A 19,514-nucleotide genomic window follows, 5' to 3' on the forward strand; every position below is an offset into this window, starting at 1 on the left:
CATGAAAGGGGGGAAAGGGGTGCAGGCACACCCCAGGTCAGGGTATTGGAGTCCATGGCATATCAGGCTCCTCTCAGTCTGTGGCAGGCACTGATGTATTGTGCTGCTATGTCCACAGTGTTCTCTTCCTCTCCTAGGTCTACTAAAGTGGATGTCCCTCACTGATGAGTATTTGGGACAGTATATCAGGAAGTGGGCCTCATCCTCCACTGCCTGCAGGTGGCACTGCTGGCACAGTCTGCTTTCTCTAGGCATGTAGCTCTATTCGACGGCCAGGCTGTGGCCGCTCAGTCTGTAGCGGCTCAGGATTTTCCGGTCTCTGGGGTTCCCTAGTTTCTCCAGATATGGGGCCAGTTTGTAGTCTCTTTGCAGGCTTTGGTACATCGTCAGCTTCTGGGATGCCTCTCACCTCCTTCCTCCATTCACTGATGTATTCCTCTTGTTTGTTTACTGTGTTCCTGATCCCAGTTTTGTGGTGTGGGGTGATTATCTGGTCGGGCTGGGTTTCAGTAAGTGGATTTTGGGGCTTTGCCTTGCCTGGATCCCTTAGTGTAGCAAGGCTTTATGGTGATAGGAGCCTTCACTACAACCATGTAGATTGCCCCAGAATGATAGCGCCCTCTTCTGAATTGTAAAGTGTAGAGGGAATCTGACCAGCTCCACTTGACAGGCACTGTAAGAGGTGCTCCGATGGACCTGGAGGAGATACTTACAGAATTTCAGGTGAAATATTTCTGTTGGGCTGGAATCCCAGCTTGACCAGTCGGGGTACGTGTGAGGGCCCCAGACTTCACTGCCATACAGGAGGATTGGTGCAATGATGGAGTCAAAGATTTTAAGCCAGACCCTCACTGGTGCTTTGAGGTGGTACAGTCGTCTTTTGATATTGTAGAAGGTCTTGCATGCTTTGTCTTTCAGCTCCTCAAAGGCTGATTTGAAGCTCACAGTTTGGTCAATTATCAGTCCCAGGTAGGTGTACCTGTTAGGGTACTGTAAGAGGTTGGTTGTGTAGTGTGAAGGTAGGGGGCCTGGCTGACTTTGTTTTCTTTCTCTGGAACACCATAGTGTTGGTCTTTTTTAAATTGATGGGAAGGGCCCATGTGGTGCTGAATTTCTCCAGAATGACTAGCTGGTCTTGGAGACCTTTCTCAGTTGGTGATAGCAGGAGAAGTTCATCCGCATACAGGAGAAATTTCACCTCAGTGTCATGGAGGATAAGACATGGTGTTGAGGAAGACTCCAGAGCCACTGCCAGCTCGTTGATGTAAATGTTAAACAGAGTTGGACTGAGGCTGCAGCCCTGTCTGATTCATCGGCTCTGCTGGAAGTAAGCCGTTCTTTTCCCATTTACTTTCACGCTGCATCGGTTCTCGGTGTAGGAGCTTTTGATGACGTTGTATGTCTTTCCTCCTATTCCGCTCTCCAATAGCTTCAGGAGCAATCCTGGATGCCACAGAGTCAAAAGCCTTTTTGAAGTCCACAAAACAAGTGTATATCTTTCCCTGCTTTGTGTTGTAGACATGGCTCTGGATGAGGCGGTGCAGGGTGTAGTCTGTGGTGCGGTGGTTTGGCATGAATCCTGCTTGGCTTTTACGGAGTACATTGTGCTGGGTGAGAAAGACGAGGATTCTCTGGTTCAGGATACTGTTAAATAGTTTCCCCAGATTGTTGCTGACACATATCCCTTGGTAGTTGGCCGGGGGGAAGTAGCCAGCGCTTAGCACAATGTTGTATAGCTTTGCTATGGCTGCCTGTATTACTGGTAGGCTGTACTTAATAATTTTGTGTGGGATGCCATCTGTGCCGCTGGCTTTCTCACCTCTTATGGTTAATATTCTCTCTAATATCTCCTGCAGTGTTATGGGTGAGTCTAGCGGGTTTTGGAAATCTTTTAAGTATCTCTTCCATGCTCTTCAGTTTTGACCTCATTTGTTCTTGGTCTGGGTTACGTTCTTCTTTTGGGATGTCTCTGTAGAGGTCTCTGAAATATTGGAGCCAGATGTTGCCGTTCTGAATATGGAGGTTGTTTTTCTTCTCATTTGTGCCCAGGTGGTTCCACCATAGTTCCCAGAAGGAGTTATCTTGGAGGGCATCTTGAACCTCAAGTTTGGTTGAGGTATATTCTTGCTTTTTCCTTCTGAGGAAGGTTTTGTATTGCCTCTGCGTTGTGTCGTAGACTTCCCTTAGGTTGGTGTTGTTGGGATCTCTATGCTTTTTATTTGAGGCCGATCTTAAGGTTTTCCATACAGCTCTGCACTCCTCATCAAACCAAGTGTTGGGGTTATCTTCTTTTTGCTTCAGATGGCTATACTTTTTCAGGTCAGCCATTTATGCCATGGTGTAAAATATATTATTAAGATCTGTTATAGCTTGATTGACTCCTTCTGGGTTTATCTCAAACACCTTGTTGTTAAAGTAGTAGAGCATCCCTTGGATTTCTGGTTTATTGTGCCCCTTTTTATATTTCTGAGCCGATGTCTTGGACCACTTATAAGATGGAGGTAGTGTGAAGAGCCTCACCTGCTGAGGTATTTGACCTGGTTGTTTGTTTGTGGACTTAATATATAGGGATGTTTGGTTGTGATCAGAGGAGTGCGATTGTGAGCTGACTATGAAGGGCCCAATGTTTGTGGGGTTCGTGTCTGTGATGGCGTTGTCCACTATGCTGCTACCCACATTGGAGTTTAATGTAGTCCTTCCTAGAAAGTCTCCCTTGGTGCGACCGTTGAGGATGTGGAGTCCTAGGCTTCGGCAAAGATTCAACAGTTTTTTGCCACTTTTATTTACCGTGCTGTCGTAACTGTTCCTCTCTGTATGTACTGAGGTGTCGCTGTCGGTCTGGGCTCCATATATATATATATATAGATGTTTCCTTCTGTGGTCAGGTAATGTCTTTCCCTGTCTGTTCCGGCATTGAGGTCTCCGATAATAAGGAGTTTGCCCAGGGTTTGATAGTGGGCGGATTCCCTTTGCAGGATCTCAAAGCATTCTGGGTTGTAGTAGGGGGACTCAGGATGTGGTATGTAGGCTGAACAGAGATAGATGTCGGACTGGAAGGTGAGGATGGAGCAGTCTATTCTGATCCAGATATGACTGTTTCACTGAACTGATCTGCTCATGGAGCTCCACTTTATACCACATTAGTATTTCTCCCAAACAGCGGCCAAGTTTGGTGGTTTTATTTTTTAGGGCTGGACAGAGATTTCCCTGTATCCTGAGGGGCCAGGGACTCGCTCTCTGCCTTAGTCCATGTTTCTAGAAGGATTTGAATGTCAATGGTTCTCAAACTCTGGGTGAAGTCTGGATCATTTACTTTACATCCAAAGGCTGACGCGTTCAGACCTTGTATGTTCCAGCTGCTGATTATAAAGGATGTCATAGCAGGTCCTTATACCATGTAATGAGCGGGTTTCATAGGACGAGCTGGGGGTTTAACTGGTTCTGGTATGATAGATAAGGCTTGTGTTGTCCAGTCACTTGAATGTTCTACATAAAGTTCTGAGCAGGTTTTTTTTATCTCATCTAGGTCTCTGCTCTGTATTTCTCAGTGTGAGGCAGGTGGTTTCCTCCATGGTTTTTGCCTCTGGTGGCCCGCGTTGGGGTACAGGGCCTTGTTTACTGTTTTTTGTGTGGCATTTGATACTTGAGGTCTTTGTGTTGTTGGTGGACTTTCCCTGTTGTCTCCAAATTGACCTTTGTAGGGTCTAGGCCCGGGGGGTTCTGTTTATTACAATGTCCTTCATTTCTTTGGTCAAGAGGCTGACTCCTTGCTTATTGAGGTGTTTGCTGTCATATACAGTCAGGTCCATAAATATTGGGACATCAACACAATTGTAACATTTTTTAGCTCTATACACCACCACAATGGATTTGAAATGAAACAAACAAGATGTGCTTTAACTGCAGACTGTCAGCTTTAATTTGAGGGTATTTACATCCAAATCAGGTGAACGGTGTAGGAATTACAACAGTTTGCATATGTGCCTCCCACTTGTTAAGGAACCAAAAGTAATGGGACAATTGACTTCTCAGCTGTTCCATGGCCAGGTGTGTGTTATTCCCTTATTATAATGAGCAGATAAAGGGTCCAGAGTTAATTTCAAGTGTGCTATTTGCATTTGGAATCTGTTGCTGTCAACTCTCAAGATGAGATCCAAAGAGCTGTCACTATCAGTGAAGCAAGCCATCATTAGGCTGAAAAAACAAAACAAACCCATCAGAGAGAGAGCAAAAATATTAGGCATGGCCAAAACAACTGTTTGGAACATTCTTAAAATGAAGGAATGCACTGGTGAGCTCAGCAACACCAAAAGACCCGGAAGACCACTGAAAACAACTGTGGTGGATGACCAAAGAATTCTTTCCCTGGTGAAGAAAACACCCTTCACAACAGTTGGCCAGATCAAGAACGCTCTCCAGGAGGTAGGTGTATGTGTGTCAAAGTCAACAATCAAGAGAAGACTTCACCAGAGTGAATACAGAGGGTTCACCACAAGATGTAAACCATTGGTGAGCCTCAAAAACATGAAGGCTAGATTAGAGTTTGCCAAACGACATCTAAAAAAACCTTCACAGTTCTGGAACAACATCCTATGGACAGATGAGACCAAGATCAACTTGTACCAGAGTGATGGGAAAAGAAGAGTATGGAGAAGGAAAGGGACTGCTCATGATCCTAAGCATACCACCTCATCAGTGAAGCATGGTGGTAGTAGTGTCATGGTGTAAGCATGTATGGCTGCCAATGGAACTGGTTCTCTTGTATTTATTGATTATGTGACTTCTGACAAAAGTAGCAGGATGAATTCTGAAGTGTTTTGGGCAATATTATCTGCTCATATTCAGCCAAATGCTTCAGAACTCATTGGATGGCGCTTCACAGTGCAGATGGACAATGACCCAAAGCATACTGCAAAAGCAACCAAAGAGTTTTTTAAGGGAAAGAAGTGGAATGTTATGCAATGGCCAAGTCAATCACCTGACCTGAATCCGATTGAGCATGCATTTCACTTGCTGAAGACAAAACTGAAGGGAAAATGCCCCAAGAACAAGCAGGAACTGAAGACAGTAGAGGCCTTGCAGAGCATCACCAGGGATGAAACCCAGCATCTGGTGATGTCTATGCGTTCCAGACTTCAGGCTGTAATTGACTGTAAAGGATTTTCAACCAAGTATTAAAAAGTGAAAGTTTGATTTATGATTATTATTCTGTTCCATTACTTTTGGTTCCTTATAAAGTGGGAGGCAAATATGCAAACTGTTGTAATTCCTACACTGTTCACCCGATTTGGATGTAAATACCCTCAAATTAAAGCTGACAGTCTGCAGTTAAAGCACATCTTGTTCGTTTCATTTCAAATCTATTCTGGTGGTGTATAGAGCCAAAATTTTTTGAATTGTGTCGATGTCCCAATATTTATGGACCTGACTGTAGATAAAGGCGGTTGATGGCGGGGTGTTGTTCCATGGTGAAGTTTGGCACAGAGCTGATCTTAGCTGCTAGTTCAGTGTTAATGGTTTGGATGGTATCATTGGGCACATCCTTTCTGGGCAGCAGGGATGACACTATTATTTTACTGGCCGGGAACTTCTGTTGTGCAGTTTTTGCCAGCTAAGTCAGCTGTTCCGCGATCTGCTGCTGATGGTCTTGAAGGATGTTTGTATGTATGATGATATTGGTTGGATTGGTGAAGTGTGGATTGTTGATAACTGCTGTGACTTGTTCGATCGTTGCACAATTAATTTTTTGAACCCTTTCTTTTGGGAAAAGTTGCCTCATGTTCAAGTATTTCCCATTGGAGTCTATGATTAGTACTGTATCCGGACATTGGGGCTTACAGGCCACTTGCTCTTTGGTGAAGGTTGTCTCGGTGCTGTTCGGTCCTGTTACTGGGTCATGTTGGTTTGTGCTTGGGGTTCTTATAATTGTTGGCTCTGTCTTCGCGTGTAGCAATCCGCTATTGGTTGGTGTGGTTACATTTATTTCTGGTGTTGTTAATGTGTTACGGATCTTTGGTATAAAGTTCTGGATGCTGGTTGTCATTGTCTCTGTACTCTTCCCTGACCCCCCTTCCTGATTCTGTAGCTGCGTCTTTAGATCTGTTATCTCTTGTTCTAGCTTTTTATTTTCTTGTTGTAGGACATGCAGTTAACATTGCATTTCTCACAGAGCTGCTGTAAATTCATATTTGAGTTTGTTTATTTCATTAAGTGCTTTGTCATTTGCATTTTTATCACTTCGGTTTCTTTGAAGTTCTTCCTTGAATTGAAGGAAGTCTCTTTCTAATTAAGATAAACAGTCTCTGAGAATGCGGGTTGTTGGGTGGGAAGCATCCTCACCTAAAGCCTCAGGGGGGTCTTTGGGGGTTGTCTCTGCTTTTTCTTCTGACTTGTATTTTTGTGCCAGGTTTTTAATATGAGGAAAGTTTCTTTCAAACTGTGTTAAGTTGTCCTCATTGCCTTGTATCATGATGGTGCCAGTGTGGTATAGATTTATGGTGAGTACAGTGTCCTCGTCATCCCGTTACCTTTATCCTGATCTGACGGCCCCTGTTGACGCTGCACTTTGATATGTTAATATAATGTCTGCAGAAAGCTGTGTGCCAGGCAGACGGCTTCTCAGTGAAGAACACTACGTCTGTTTTCCTCCTCTGTGGCTCCTTAAAAGTGAAATCAGCATAGAGGGTCTCTGGACTCTGTCTAATGCTGGCATCTTTTACAGCTTTCCTTGCTTTAGTGCTCCTCAGCCCTTCTGAGTATGTTGTCTCAGGGATGTCTGACCCCCTGCTGGCTGAGCCTTGTGTCTTTTCCTCATTTACATTGCTGGACATTCCTGGTTTCAAATTGTGGTTTTCCATTCTTAAATAATATCCTTATTTCTATGGAGTTTGGTCTCTAGCAGTTTCTAGTGAGGATGTGGGGGATTTGGTGTTGGAGCAGGAGCTCTTACCTGTGGTTGCTCAGTTCTCTGGACTATGGATGATGATGGTGCTTGTTGTTTGTAGTCTGTCCTGTTAATTGCTGTCTGTCCTCTAAGCAAAAATCGTGTTTTGTCCTTTAAAATCCATAAGTTTTTCCTTTTTCATGAAGAGCTTTAGTCCTGCTTGCTTTTGTATCCCATGGAGTCGATATTTCCCAGATTTTGTCTTAAAGTTTACTCATTACAAGGTATAAAGTGATGAAAACTCAGGAGCTCATGTTCAGTGCTGCTTATTCCTGGGCTGCTTATGCCTATCTATTTATCTATCTATCTATAGCTTATCTATCTATCTAATATCTATCTTTCTATCTATCTCATATCTATCTTTCTATCTATCTATCTATCTATCTATCTATCTATCTATCTATCTATCTTTATATCTATCTATCATCTATCTATCTATCTATTACTTATCTATCTATCTATCTATCTATCTTTCTATCTAATATCTATCTTTCTATCTATCTCATATCTATCTTTATATCTATCTATCTATCTATCTATCTATCTTTATATCTATCTATCTATCTATCTCATATCTATCTTTATATCTATCTATCATCTATCTATCATCTATCTATCTATCTATTACTTATCTATCTATCTAATATCTATCTTTCTATCTAATATCTATCTTTCTATCTATCTCATATCTATCTTTATATCTATCTATCTATCTATCTATCTTTATATCTATCTATCTATCTATCTCATATCTATCTTTCTATCTATCTATCTATCTATCTTTATATCTATCTATCTATCTATCTATCTATCTATCTATCTATCTATCTATCTATCTCATATCTATCTTTATATCTATCTATCTATATATCTCTTATCTGTCTATCTCATATCTATCTATCTATCTATCTATCTATATATCTCATATCTTTCTATCTATCTATCTTTCTATCTATTTATCTTTCTATCTATCCATCTAATATCTATCTTTCTATCTATCTCATATCTATATTTCTGTCTATCTATCAATGAATCAATCTTTCTATTTATCTTTCTATCAATCTTTCTATCCTTCTATCTATCCATCTATCTAACAATTTATCCATCTATCTATTTATCCATATATTTATTTATCTATGTATACGCATATCTATTTATCAAGCTTCTAATATCTTTCTAGCGACCTATCTTTCTATCTAGCTATCGATCTATAACATGGCTATCTATCAAACATCTATCTATCTATATATCTAACTGTCTATCTTTCCAATATCTTTACCTAACCAGCTATCTAACAATCTATCTATCTATCTTTCATGTTTGTAAGCAGAGCAATCATCACCCAGCGCTCCGCATTTTTATGCGTCTTAAAGGGAAATTCTCTGAAATGTGTCCTGAACTAGAAAAAATTTATTTTAGGCCAGGGGAGTACGTTGTTCCAATGTCGTTTGTCACTATCTGTAGCTAAGGTAACGCAGCAAAACCGCAAACAAATGCTGCACTACTCAAATCCACTATATAGAAAGTATATTATTGGTATATAACACCCCTGCTTCAATCAGATTTTTTGGGAGGCAACTGGTATTTCACACCAGTAGAAACTATTTGTTCCAATGGTGTTTGTCACTTTGTGTAGCTGAGGTAACGCAGCAAAACCGCAAACAAATCCTGCACTACCCAAATGCACTATATAGAAAGCATATTATATGTATATCACAGCCCTGCTTCAATCAGTTTTTTGGGGGGGCAACTGGTATATCACACCAGTAGAAATTATTTGTTCCAATAGCAGTTGGCACTCTGTGTAGATAGATAGATAAATAGATAAACGCTTAGATAGATGGATAGATAGAAAGATTGACAAAAAGATAGAAAGATTGATAAATAGATAATAAATAGAAAGATAGATAGAAAGACAGATCGAATAGATAGGTCGATATATAGATAGATTGATAGAAAGATAGATAGATAGATAGATAGATAGATTGGTAGATAGTTAGATGGGGTCAGTATTGGGCCATATTCTCTTTAATATATTTATTAATGATCTTGTAGAAGGCTTGCACAGTAAAATATTAATTTTTGCAGATGACACTAAACTGTGTAAAGTAATTAACACGGAAGAGGACAGTATACTACTACAGAGGGATCTGGATAGATTGGAGGCTTGGGCAGATAAATGGCAGATGGGGTTTAACACTGACAAATGTAAGGTTATGCACATGGGAAGTAATAATGCAAGTCACCCGTACATACTAAATGGTAAAACACTCAGTAACACTGACATGGAAAAGGATCTAGGAATTTTTGGGAACAGCAAACTAAGCAGTAAAAACCAGTGTCAGGCAGCTGCTGCCAAGGCCAATAAGATAATGGGTTGCATCAAAAGGGGCCTAGATGCCTGTGATGAGAACATAGTCCTACCACTTTACAAATCAGTAGTCAGACCACACATGGAGTACTGTGTACAGTTCTGCGCTCCTGTGAACAAGGCAGACATAGCAGAGCTGGAGAGGTTACAGAGGAGGGAAACTAAAGTAATAACTGGAATGGGGGACTACAGTACCCTGAAAGATTATCAACATTAGACGACAGAGGGGAGATCTAATTACTATGTATAAATATATCAGGGGACAGTACAGAGATCTCTCCCATCATCTATTTATCCCCAGGACTGTGACTGTGACGAGGGGACATCCTCTGCATCTGGAGGAAAGAAGGTTTGTACACAAACATAGAGGAGGAGGAGGTGGTGATGGTGAGTTCACTAAAAGAGTTCAAGAGGGCCCTGGATGTATTTCTGGAGTGTAGTAATATTACAGGCTATAGCTACTAGAGAGGGGTCGCTGATCCAGGGAGTTATTCTGACTGCCTGATTGGAGTCGGGAATTAATTTTTTCCCCCTTAAGTGGGGAAAATTGGCTTGTACCTCACAGTTTTTTTTTTGCCTTCCTCTGGATCAACTTGCAGGATAACAGGCCGAACTGGATGGACAAATGTCTTTTTTCGGCCTTATATACTATGTTGCTATGAAATATAGATAAATATATAGAAAGATAAAATATTTATAGTATTATTTTATTAAGCCATATTATAGCTGGATAGCTAGATAGCTGTCTAGATAGTTAGCTATCATCCTGCAATCTCTCTACATGTTTTTAGGGGTTGAAGGACCGATAATGATATTCTGGACTGTTGCCTTGCGGGACCTTCGATGACATCACGATGGGCGTGGAGTGGGCTGGGGTTATGGGCGGAAAATGGGGCGTTTCGGTGACATCATCAAAGGTCTTTTTTAGCTTTTAGGAAGATAGAAAGATCAATTAGCCGCTGCCAATATTTATAATTAGCCACTGCTAATATTTATAATAGCTTAGTAAGAGGTTAATACAAACTTAATATCATTTTATTCTTAAACTTAATTAAATTACTGACGTGTTGGACTGCATCGTATACCTTGTAGGACCTTCGGCGACATCATCAAAGGTAATTTAGCTTTAGCAAAGCTAGACGGATCAAATAACTATTGTCAATATTAATAATAACTTAATAAGAGTGTAATATAAGCTCAATACAAGCTTAATATCATTTTATTCTTAAACATATTAAACTTAATTGAATTACTGACTCTTTATCGGATCTAAAAGAATAAAAAGGGATTTTAATGAGGCGGTATTTTAGGTGTGGATTGGCGTGGGATTGTGGGCGGGGTTATGTGTGGAGTGGGTGTGGTCATGGGTGGAGTTGGGGGGTTATGGGTGAAATGGGAGCGTGGTCACCTGTCACTTTGAGTTTGACGAGAACACCAGCTCCTTACTACTACCATTCCTTCCCTGGGATGTGATCTGTGGTTCTTTATAATACAACAGCAGATGCTATCACTTTTACAATCTCAAAGGTATTTAGTATGGGGACAACCCTTCACCAGAGTATAGAATTAAAGGATGCTTTATATACCCCTAGACAAAACATCTTTGAGACAGAAATTAAGGTTTTCTTGAAAATGGAAACATTTTTCAGGGGCTTTCCTATGGTAGTAGGGTGGGGAATCTCTGTTCTAGATACGCGTTTAATTATCGTAATGGGTCATAAAAGTGAAATTGGTAATAAAACCAAACTACATTTTTAAAACGATAGCAATCAGCACTATAAGGTAAGGTGAAAAGAGCAAGAACCGTGTAAACACAAGTATAAAACCGGGAGACTCTACTTACAGTGCAACCATCTTCCAAAACAGTGTATGTGAATTTGCTGTTTCCTTCAGCCTTCAGCTCACTTTCAGTAGAACTCATGAACTTCACAGCCTTCTTAACGTTTCCATTTTCTCCATCCATGTATGCGACACTGTTCTTGCAGTGGTAAGTGATATTTTGAGAGCCTCGGCTGGAGAGGATTCTGAGGAATGCCATTTGAACATCAGCAACATCTTCTGGCAGCTCTGGATCACCATAGCTAAACTGCAAAGTGCACACAGCAAAGATTAAGAGTAAAGAATAAAACATTATGCAACAGTTACAAAAATATTAAAAGCCTTGTTCACAATTTTGAGCTGCACTATTACTTTAATACTTTGCCTTAAGATCATGTTGCTTATGCAATGTACAATATAAAACTACATTTTGAAATGCTCATTATCACTATATAAACAATACAATACCTTTCTTTTAACATTACCTGAAAGCCACCACTCATAGACTCTCCAAACCAAATGTGTTTCTTAACCTCTGAAGTGCTGCTATACCAGTTCTTTTGTGGGATATTCCTGGGATTGGCATTAATGCATGTTTCACCAGTTTCCATGTTGCAAAAAACTTTAATGGCATCAATTTTACACCCTTGGTTGGGGTCAATCCAGTATTCTCCTACAAATTAAAAGCACAAAGCTGTCACACTTAATCACAGTATTAAAGTGTAGTTGATAAATGAAAATGGTAACTTCTACATGGAGTTTGTACTGTATACGTGCATGTGGGTGTACAAACACATGTCCTGTAAATTTGGCTTCAGCATCTGTGAGAATACTGACATCTATGTGATAATTATGTGGTGCAGTGGAGCAAGGGTGCACTAATCCACTACCCAGACACTTTTTGGGGGCAGCCAGAGTAAGGATGCAGCAAAGGACCCTAAAAAGAGAACTTCTGCACCCAGAATTTTTTCTTCTTCAAAAAAATAACTTATGTTGGTGTCTGTGGTCCTCCACAAGCCTGGAGAAGGCCATTAGTGCCAACAAGCCGGTTGCCACGATAATGATCTTCAGGGTTACATAACATTTTAGTCATATGAGCGTAAAGATAACAACAAAGACATCTATTGGATGCCAATGAAAGTGATACTTATGCTGTGCACCATAGCCCCCAAGTGTAGTAAATCCTGTACTATGTGTGTTACCTCTTACTGGAGCCCTATTACTACTACAATGTTATGAGGGATCTATGGCGGTCACCGTTAAGAAGACAATATAATTGTCACATATATAGGGGCACTATGGCTGTTTATGTTATAAAGGTAGTATAGTATTCACCATTATGGATTCTTTATGCTTGTTCCTGCTATGGGGATACCAACGGTGTCTGAATTTATTTGTGTTGCAATAAGGGTTTGAAATGGCTGCAAAAGCAATAAGCAATAGATGTCTGGGCAGTAAATTCTGGAGTTGCCAGGAAAAGTCATCATAGAGGTGTGGTCCGGATGGAGAAGAAATGTGCAGAGATGACTACAACCAGTGAAGACATCACCTGTAAGTAACTGGATTTACTTATATGGTCTTTAGAGTGCCTTTGTAGGACTGGTATCTACCTCTATACAATGACTACAGTGTAGTATCAGCACTTTACCAAATCCCCATTTGCATGACTATGGCCAGAAGTATGACATTACCAGGTACTTCTGCCTCCTCTGTCTCAGGTTCTAGAGGCCTGACACTTATTTTAATTTTGGGACTACACCCCGGCATCTTATTCAAAGATCTGTGCCAAAATGTATTTTACTTGCATTCTTTAAAGTACATTGCAAAAAAAGATATGCTAGTATATGCAAAATATCATATTCTATCAGCAAAAAAAGATGTTCAATTGCATATACTGGTGTCTGCTCGATAGATCCATTTTTAAAATCTAGATGAGCAAATCAATTCATATGAATCAGTTTCAGACTTATTCAGCAGCAAGGTGCTGGCCCACAGGCCAAGAGACTCCCCCTTCCCTCTTGATTGACAGGGTCAGATATCTCACCTGGCCCTGGCAACCTGGTACCTAGAGGTGTAGCAGCACATACACACTCAGCATCTTCACTGCTCAGGTAGCAGAAGCAGAGCCTCTGTGCGATGGTATGGTCACAAGATTAACAGGTCCAGGAGAGATATCTGACCTTGCCCTTTAAGGGGGAGGGGGAGTCTCTTGAGCAGAGGGGTCAGTTCCTCACTGCTCAAGAAGTCTGATTTATGAACAAATGTGATTCATATAAATCAGCTCACTCATTTCTAAAGTGACTATATTTTGCCTTTTTTTTCTGACAGAAGTAAACCATCAGGTAAAACCATCAAAAGGATAAGCTGAATAAGAAGCATTTGGTCCTCACAAATATACACACAATATAAAATGCAGATACACAACCAAATACTTACAAAATCTGGATCCAGGTCATTTTAGTTACAGATTCAGCAGCTGTGATGGTGGTAACCTGCAATGGTGGCTGCATAATGTGACCTTACTATGTGTATAGTACTTACTTTATTAGTGCCGTGCACCCACAGTCATGTTGTCTGTATATAGCATTATGCCGCAATGCTGCTGTTATTTGTTATGCAATGTGCTTTGAATGTGTTTTCTGTAAGAATGATCCTGTCACAATCAGGTTGCACATGGGCACACACAAATTGATTTGCACACTAATTCCCTTTCCTGCCCTGACAGACACTATTACATCACAGCAGCAATGCACTTACAGCGACCCACGTGCAACATCACTTGTGGGTGTCAGCTTAGTATCATTGCATTTGAAACCAAATAAGAATATTAACTGTGAAACAAATTTATGCTGGATGGTGAACACTTAAAAAAAAAAAAAAAAACTATGCAAAAAATATGTTGTTTACTGTTTATCACCTTTAAAAAAAAAAGGGAATCAATAGATCATATGTACCCAAAATGGTACCAATGATAACTAAAACTTTTCCTGCATTTCCTGTGTGTCTAGAGGGGTCAGGAAGAATTGGGAAGTGGGGACCAGAGCCCACTGGAACGGGAGCATCGTTCTTTACCAATAATCTACTGCATATAACATTTATGCACTACTTACCACTTTTCAGCTCTGGATGGCAAAATTTTAGGTCACGGCAATTACGAGCTGGATTCTTTCTTGTACCATCAGGACTGATTATGTTTTCTAACTGACTATTGATGGATTTTAGTGATGTCATAATCTCAGATGTAGCTGTTGCATCGATTGGTTGGTCTCCATAGTATGGAGCTGATGGTCCTTTTTCCCCACCATATGCGCCAAGATTAGCTCCGCCACCATCACAGCAAGGTCCAGGTGGGCCAGGAGAGCCAGGCTGTCCTGGTGGTCCAGGTTGACCAGATGCTCCCTAGAATGCAGAACAATTAATATTAATAGTGTGATAGACATACTCCCAGTTGTATCTAATTTGTACTGAAGGTTGTTTTCTACATACCATATGATTGCATTGTACTATAAGTTTATTCACAAAATATATTTACCTCTGGGCCAGTTTCACCTCTGCTACCGCGAGGACCTGGAGGGCCTAAGGGTCCTGGATATCCACTAGTGCCATCTTTACCTGGGGCACCACTAGATCCCGGTGGACCCTAAAACCATCATATAGGTCATCAATTAAAGATATTTATTCCTTATGAAATTAGCATGCCAAAAATCTTTATGTTATTGCAATGGTTTACTTACTCTAGGACCTAGAGGACCTGGTGAGCCAGCAGCACCTTGTTCTCCAGAAGTGCCCTGCAATGAATAAGTAGTAGATTTAAATTATGCAGATGAGGTAAATACAGCTGTGCCAATGATGCCAGGTGGACCCCAATGGTTTTAGCAATGGTTTGTTTCTGTCGTTTGTCATTTGGAAAAATAGCAATGCATGCAGTGCTGGTTTACCCATGAGAAACAACAGAATCTGGAATGTGAACATAGCCTTATGTGACTGTAGTAATTAGTAGTCATTAGAGATGAGCAAATTGATTCTAAATTAATCAAATTAATTTATAATGTCCCCAAAATTTGTCTTGCAAATGAATCTGAAGTTTCTCAGATTTGAGTTGTGCAAATATCAGTAGTGTAGTGAGCACAACAGGGCAGGGAAGATGAAGACGGAGAATCACATGACCCTGGCTGGCAGTCTTGCCCATTATGCCTTGTTGTTAGCTTCAATTAATCAGGAGAGATAACATAAATGTGTCATGTGTGGGTCCCAAGCAGAGAAGACATCTGCATTTTGAGCTTTACATTGATGTGGCGGGATGTTTCTGCCACAAACAAAGCAAAGAAAAAAGATTCTATTTAAACAAAAAACAATATAGCAAGTTCAGGGCCTTATAGGGAAAGATTTTGAGATTTAGATAAATTTATTTATTTAATTGAGAGAGAAAAAGTTTTAAAAGTTTCTTCAATTAACAACAAGCAGATGCATTTTCAGCGTCACGGTCAGCATATATTTTTGATGCAGACTCTATCCAATTATGTATTAAAAAAAAAAAAAACTGTTGCAAAGTTTCTTCAATTAATAATGAGTGCCAAATTTGACTAGACGCATTTTGCAGCGTCACAGTCAGAGTATATTTTTGCTCCAGACTATCAAAGACTAGTGTACCAGACCTGATGTGTTGTAAATCACTAAACTGTTCTATTGTAATGGACTCTGTCCATCCATACAGTGGGACTTGTTACAGTTCAACCCCTTGACAGTACATAGATATTGTCTTTTTAAATATGGCATGGATAGGGGGCCATAGATGCTGGGTTTCTGCTGTTTTATACAACAGACACCCGGGGATAATTTGTGCAATCAGTGATAACTTGAAAAGGGGTTGGATATACTACTAGGAGACCCCAGAGTGTCATTTATAACCTTTCAGAGCAGTCTTAGCACTTTTGATTGGGATAAAATGTGTATCCATTTCAATCTGCTGACTGATTAATTAGAAAAGGGCCTGAAATAAATTTCAAGAAATTCACTCATATTTTTTGAACATTTTCAATGGTTCATTGCATTTAAACCTCTCAGGATCACTACTGAACATGTACAGAAGTCCATCCTTTAACAATGGGGCCCACTCCTGAGCACAGCAGGCAGCATACCCACTGCATTTCTGATGTTTTAAACAGCTAATGTCTGTGATCAGTCATAACGCCAATCGCAGACATTTAACCTCTCAGATGTCACGGTCAATCGTGACCATGGCATCTGAGGCTGCCTTGGAGAATGGCTTCCCTATGCAGAAAACGGTTGGAATTTGGTCGGATCTAGATGAAGAGTTCCAGCCTAATAGAGCTGTAGTTCCCCTTGAGCCCTGCGGGTGCCAGGGCTCAATTGGAAAATACTGAAAGTCTCTCACATTGCAATAGTAATTTGTTGCAATGTGAGGTACAAGTGATCTAAGGATTGCATGTCAAGAGCTCCTGAGGGGGACTGAATAAAAGTGCAATAAAAAAAAGTTTAAAAAGATTTTTAAGAATATAAAAAAAATATATAAACATTCAAATCAACCTCTTCCCCATAATAAAAATAAAACCAATTAAACAAAAAAAAAAAAGATTAAGGCATTTACATGTCCAAAAATGCCTGTACTATTAAAATATAAATGAAACCTCTTCAAAAAATGAATACAAAGTGATCAAAAAGTGATATACACTCCAAAATTGTATCAATAAAATGTACAGATTGGCCTGCAAAAAATGACATTTCATATAGCTCCATCGACGCAACTATAAAAAAAAGGTATGGGCTCAGTATATGGCGATGAAAAGAAAAATTATATTTTTCCATTTTTTTTTTTCAGTATTAAAACACAAGAAAAAGTATGTAAATGTGTTATCATTGTAATCATACTGACCCAGATAATGAAAATACCAGGTCAGTGTAACTACATACAGTAGGTAATGCTGTAAAAACGAAACCCTAAAACTGTGGCAGAATTCCGTTTGTTTTTCAATTTCCACCCCATTTGTAATTGTTTTTTCAACTTTTCACTATATGTTATGGCTATGTGAATGGAAAAATAATAAGTTATGGCTCTGGGAAGAGAAAATGACACAAAAACGGAAATAGGCCTGGTCCTGAAAGGGTTAAACAGCCCATTGTTAGAAATGCATGTAAATATTGGCAAAAAATCACAGTAAGCATTATGGTAGATGCTAATTATTTTTGAAGGAGACTATGTCATTAACTATGTAAATTAACATATTTTTTTTACCTATACAGTGCCTTGCAAAAGTATTCACCCCCCTTGACTTTTTTTGTATTTTGTTACTACACAGCCTTAAAGGGGTTATCCGAGTTATGAAAAAAAAAAATAATATAGCACTGAATATCTGATATATAACTGAGCTAAGCAAGTTTTATGCAAAAAAAATAAATATATTTCCTCATTTCCCTGGTTCTTTTCTGGCCCTTTGTTTACATGCAATAAAAACAATCTCTACCCCTCCCCCTGCTCTGCTAAGGGAGTGAATACAAGAGCTGCCCTGAGTGACATGTCTGCCTGCTGGGAGACTCTGCAGCATGTTGTATGTGTAGGACTACAAGTCCCAGCTGTATAATGACACTGCTAAGGGAGTGGATACAAGAGCTACCCTGAGTGCTGGGAGAAAATAGCAACTTGTAAGTGTAGAACTACAAGTCCCACTTATATAATGACACTGCTAATACACACAGGATCTTCCCCCTACCTGTAATGCTTTGCAGAACTTCTCTTTCAGCTCCTGTGCCCAGCATTTGTCTCCTCACTGCCTGCAGCTACACAGTAAACACTTCAGCCCTGAGTCTGTGCAGCTGAAGGGGTTAAGATTCCTAGGATAGAGCACACAGCCGGCAGTGAAGGGGGCGTGGCCAGCACAGTGACGTTTCGTTTACAGGCTTGTAAACGACCTTTATCAGAGCAGGGAGAGAAGCTGACATCACAGGTCATGTGACCCTCAGTGAAATCTGAGAAACCAGCCACTGGAGATAAAGTGAGTGAATTGGAAAGCTGTTACATTTGCCCAGTTAGGAACATAGAAAGAACAAAAAAATAACTCGGACAACCCCTTTAAGTTCAATGTTTTGTTAATCTGAATTTTATGTGATGGATCAGAACATAATAGTCTAAGTTGGTAAAGTGAAATGAGAAAAATATATAAATAAAACTAGAAATAGAAACAGAAAATTGTCATGTGCGTATCTATTCACCCCCTTTGTTAGGAAGCCCATAAAAAGCTCTGGTGCAGTCAGATACTTTCAGAAGTCACATAATTAGTGAAATGATGTCTACTTGTGTGCAATCTAAGTGTCACATGATCTGTCATTACATATACACACCTTTTTTTGAAAGGCCCCAGAGGCTGCAACACCTAAGCAAGAGGCATCACTAACTAAACACTGCCATGAAGACCAAGGAACTCTCCAAACAAGTAAGGGACAATGTTGTTGAGAAGTACAAGTCAGGGTTAGGTTCTAAAAAAATATTCAAATCTTTGATGATCCCCAGGAGTATCATCAAACCTATAATAACCAAATGGAAAGAACATGGCACAAAAGCAAACCTGCCAAGAGAAGGCCGCCCACCAAAACTCATGGACCGGGCAAGGAGGGCATTAATCAGAGAGGCAGCACAGACCTAAGGTAACCCTGGAGGAGCTGCAGAGTTCCACAGCAGAGACTGGAGTATCTGTACATAGGACGACAATAAGCCATACACTCCAAAGAGTTGGGCTTTATAGCAGAGTGGCCAGAAGAAAGCCATTACTTTCAGGAAAAAACAAAAAGGCACATTGTGAGTTTGCAAAAAGGCATGTGGGAGACTCCCAAAATGTATGGAGGAAGGTGCTCTGGTCTGATGAGACTAAAATTTCACTTTTTGTCCATCAAAGAAAATGCTATGTCTGGCGCAAACCCAACACATCACATTACTCAAAGAACACCATCCCCACAGTGAAACATGTTGGTGGCAGCATCATGCTGTGGGAATGTTTTTGGGAAACTGGTCAGAGATGAGGGAAAGATGGATGGTGCTAAATACAGGGATATTCTTGAGCAAAACCTGTACCACTCTGTGTGTGATTTAAGGCTAGGATGGAGGTTCACCTTCCAGCAGGACAATGACCCCAAACACACTGCTAAAGCAACACTTGAGTGGTTTAAGGGTAAACATGTAAATGTGTTGGAATGGCCTAGTCAAAGCCCAGACCTCAATCCAATAGAAAATCTGTAGTCAGACTTAAAGGTTGCTGTTCACAAGCTCAAACCATCCAACTTGAAGGAGCTGGAGCAGTTTTACAAGGAGAAATGGGCAAAAATCCCAGTGGTAAGATGTGGTAAGCTCATAGCGACTTATCCAAAGCGACT

At 40.2% G+C, this 19,514-nt stretch overlaps 1 protein-coding gene across 1 annotated transcript in view; it reads right to left on the reverse strand.

Moving 5' to 3' along the window:
- Nucleotides 1-19,514, reverse strand: part of COL3A1 (collagen type III alpha 1 chain) — a 106,567-nt gene that overhangs the window by 2,555 nt on the left and 84,498 nt on the right. The window contains exons 46-50 of the mRNA XM_040439256.1: nucleotides 14,867-14,920; nucleotides 14,665-14,772; nucleotides 14,243-14,531; nucleotides 11,618-11,805; nucleotides 11,158-11,400 (exon numbers count right to left, since the gene is read on the reverse strand). Of these exons, the coding sequence (XP_040295190.1) occupies nucleotides 11,158-11,400; nucleotides 11,618-11,805; nucleotides 14,243-14,531; nucleotides 14,665-14,772; nucleotides 14,867-14,920 (882 nt within the window). The remainder of the gene's footprint in view (nucleotides 1-11,157; nucleotides 11,401-11,617; nucleotides 11,806-14,242; nucleotides 14,532-14,664; nucleotides 14,773-14,866; nucleotides 14,921-19,514) is intronic.

Source organism: Bufo bufo, chromosome 7 (genome assembly GCF_905171765.1).
Source record: "Bufo bufo chromosome 7, aBufBuf1.1, whole genome shotgun sequence".
Taxonomy (NCBI): Eukaryota; Metazoa; Chordata; class Amphibia; order Anura; family Bufonidae; genus Bufo; species Bufo bufo.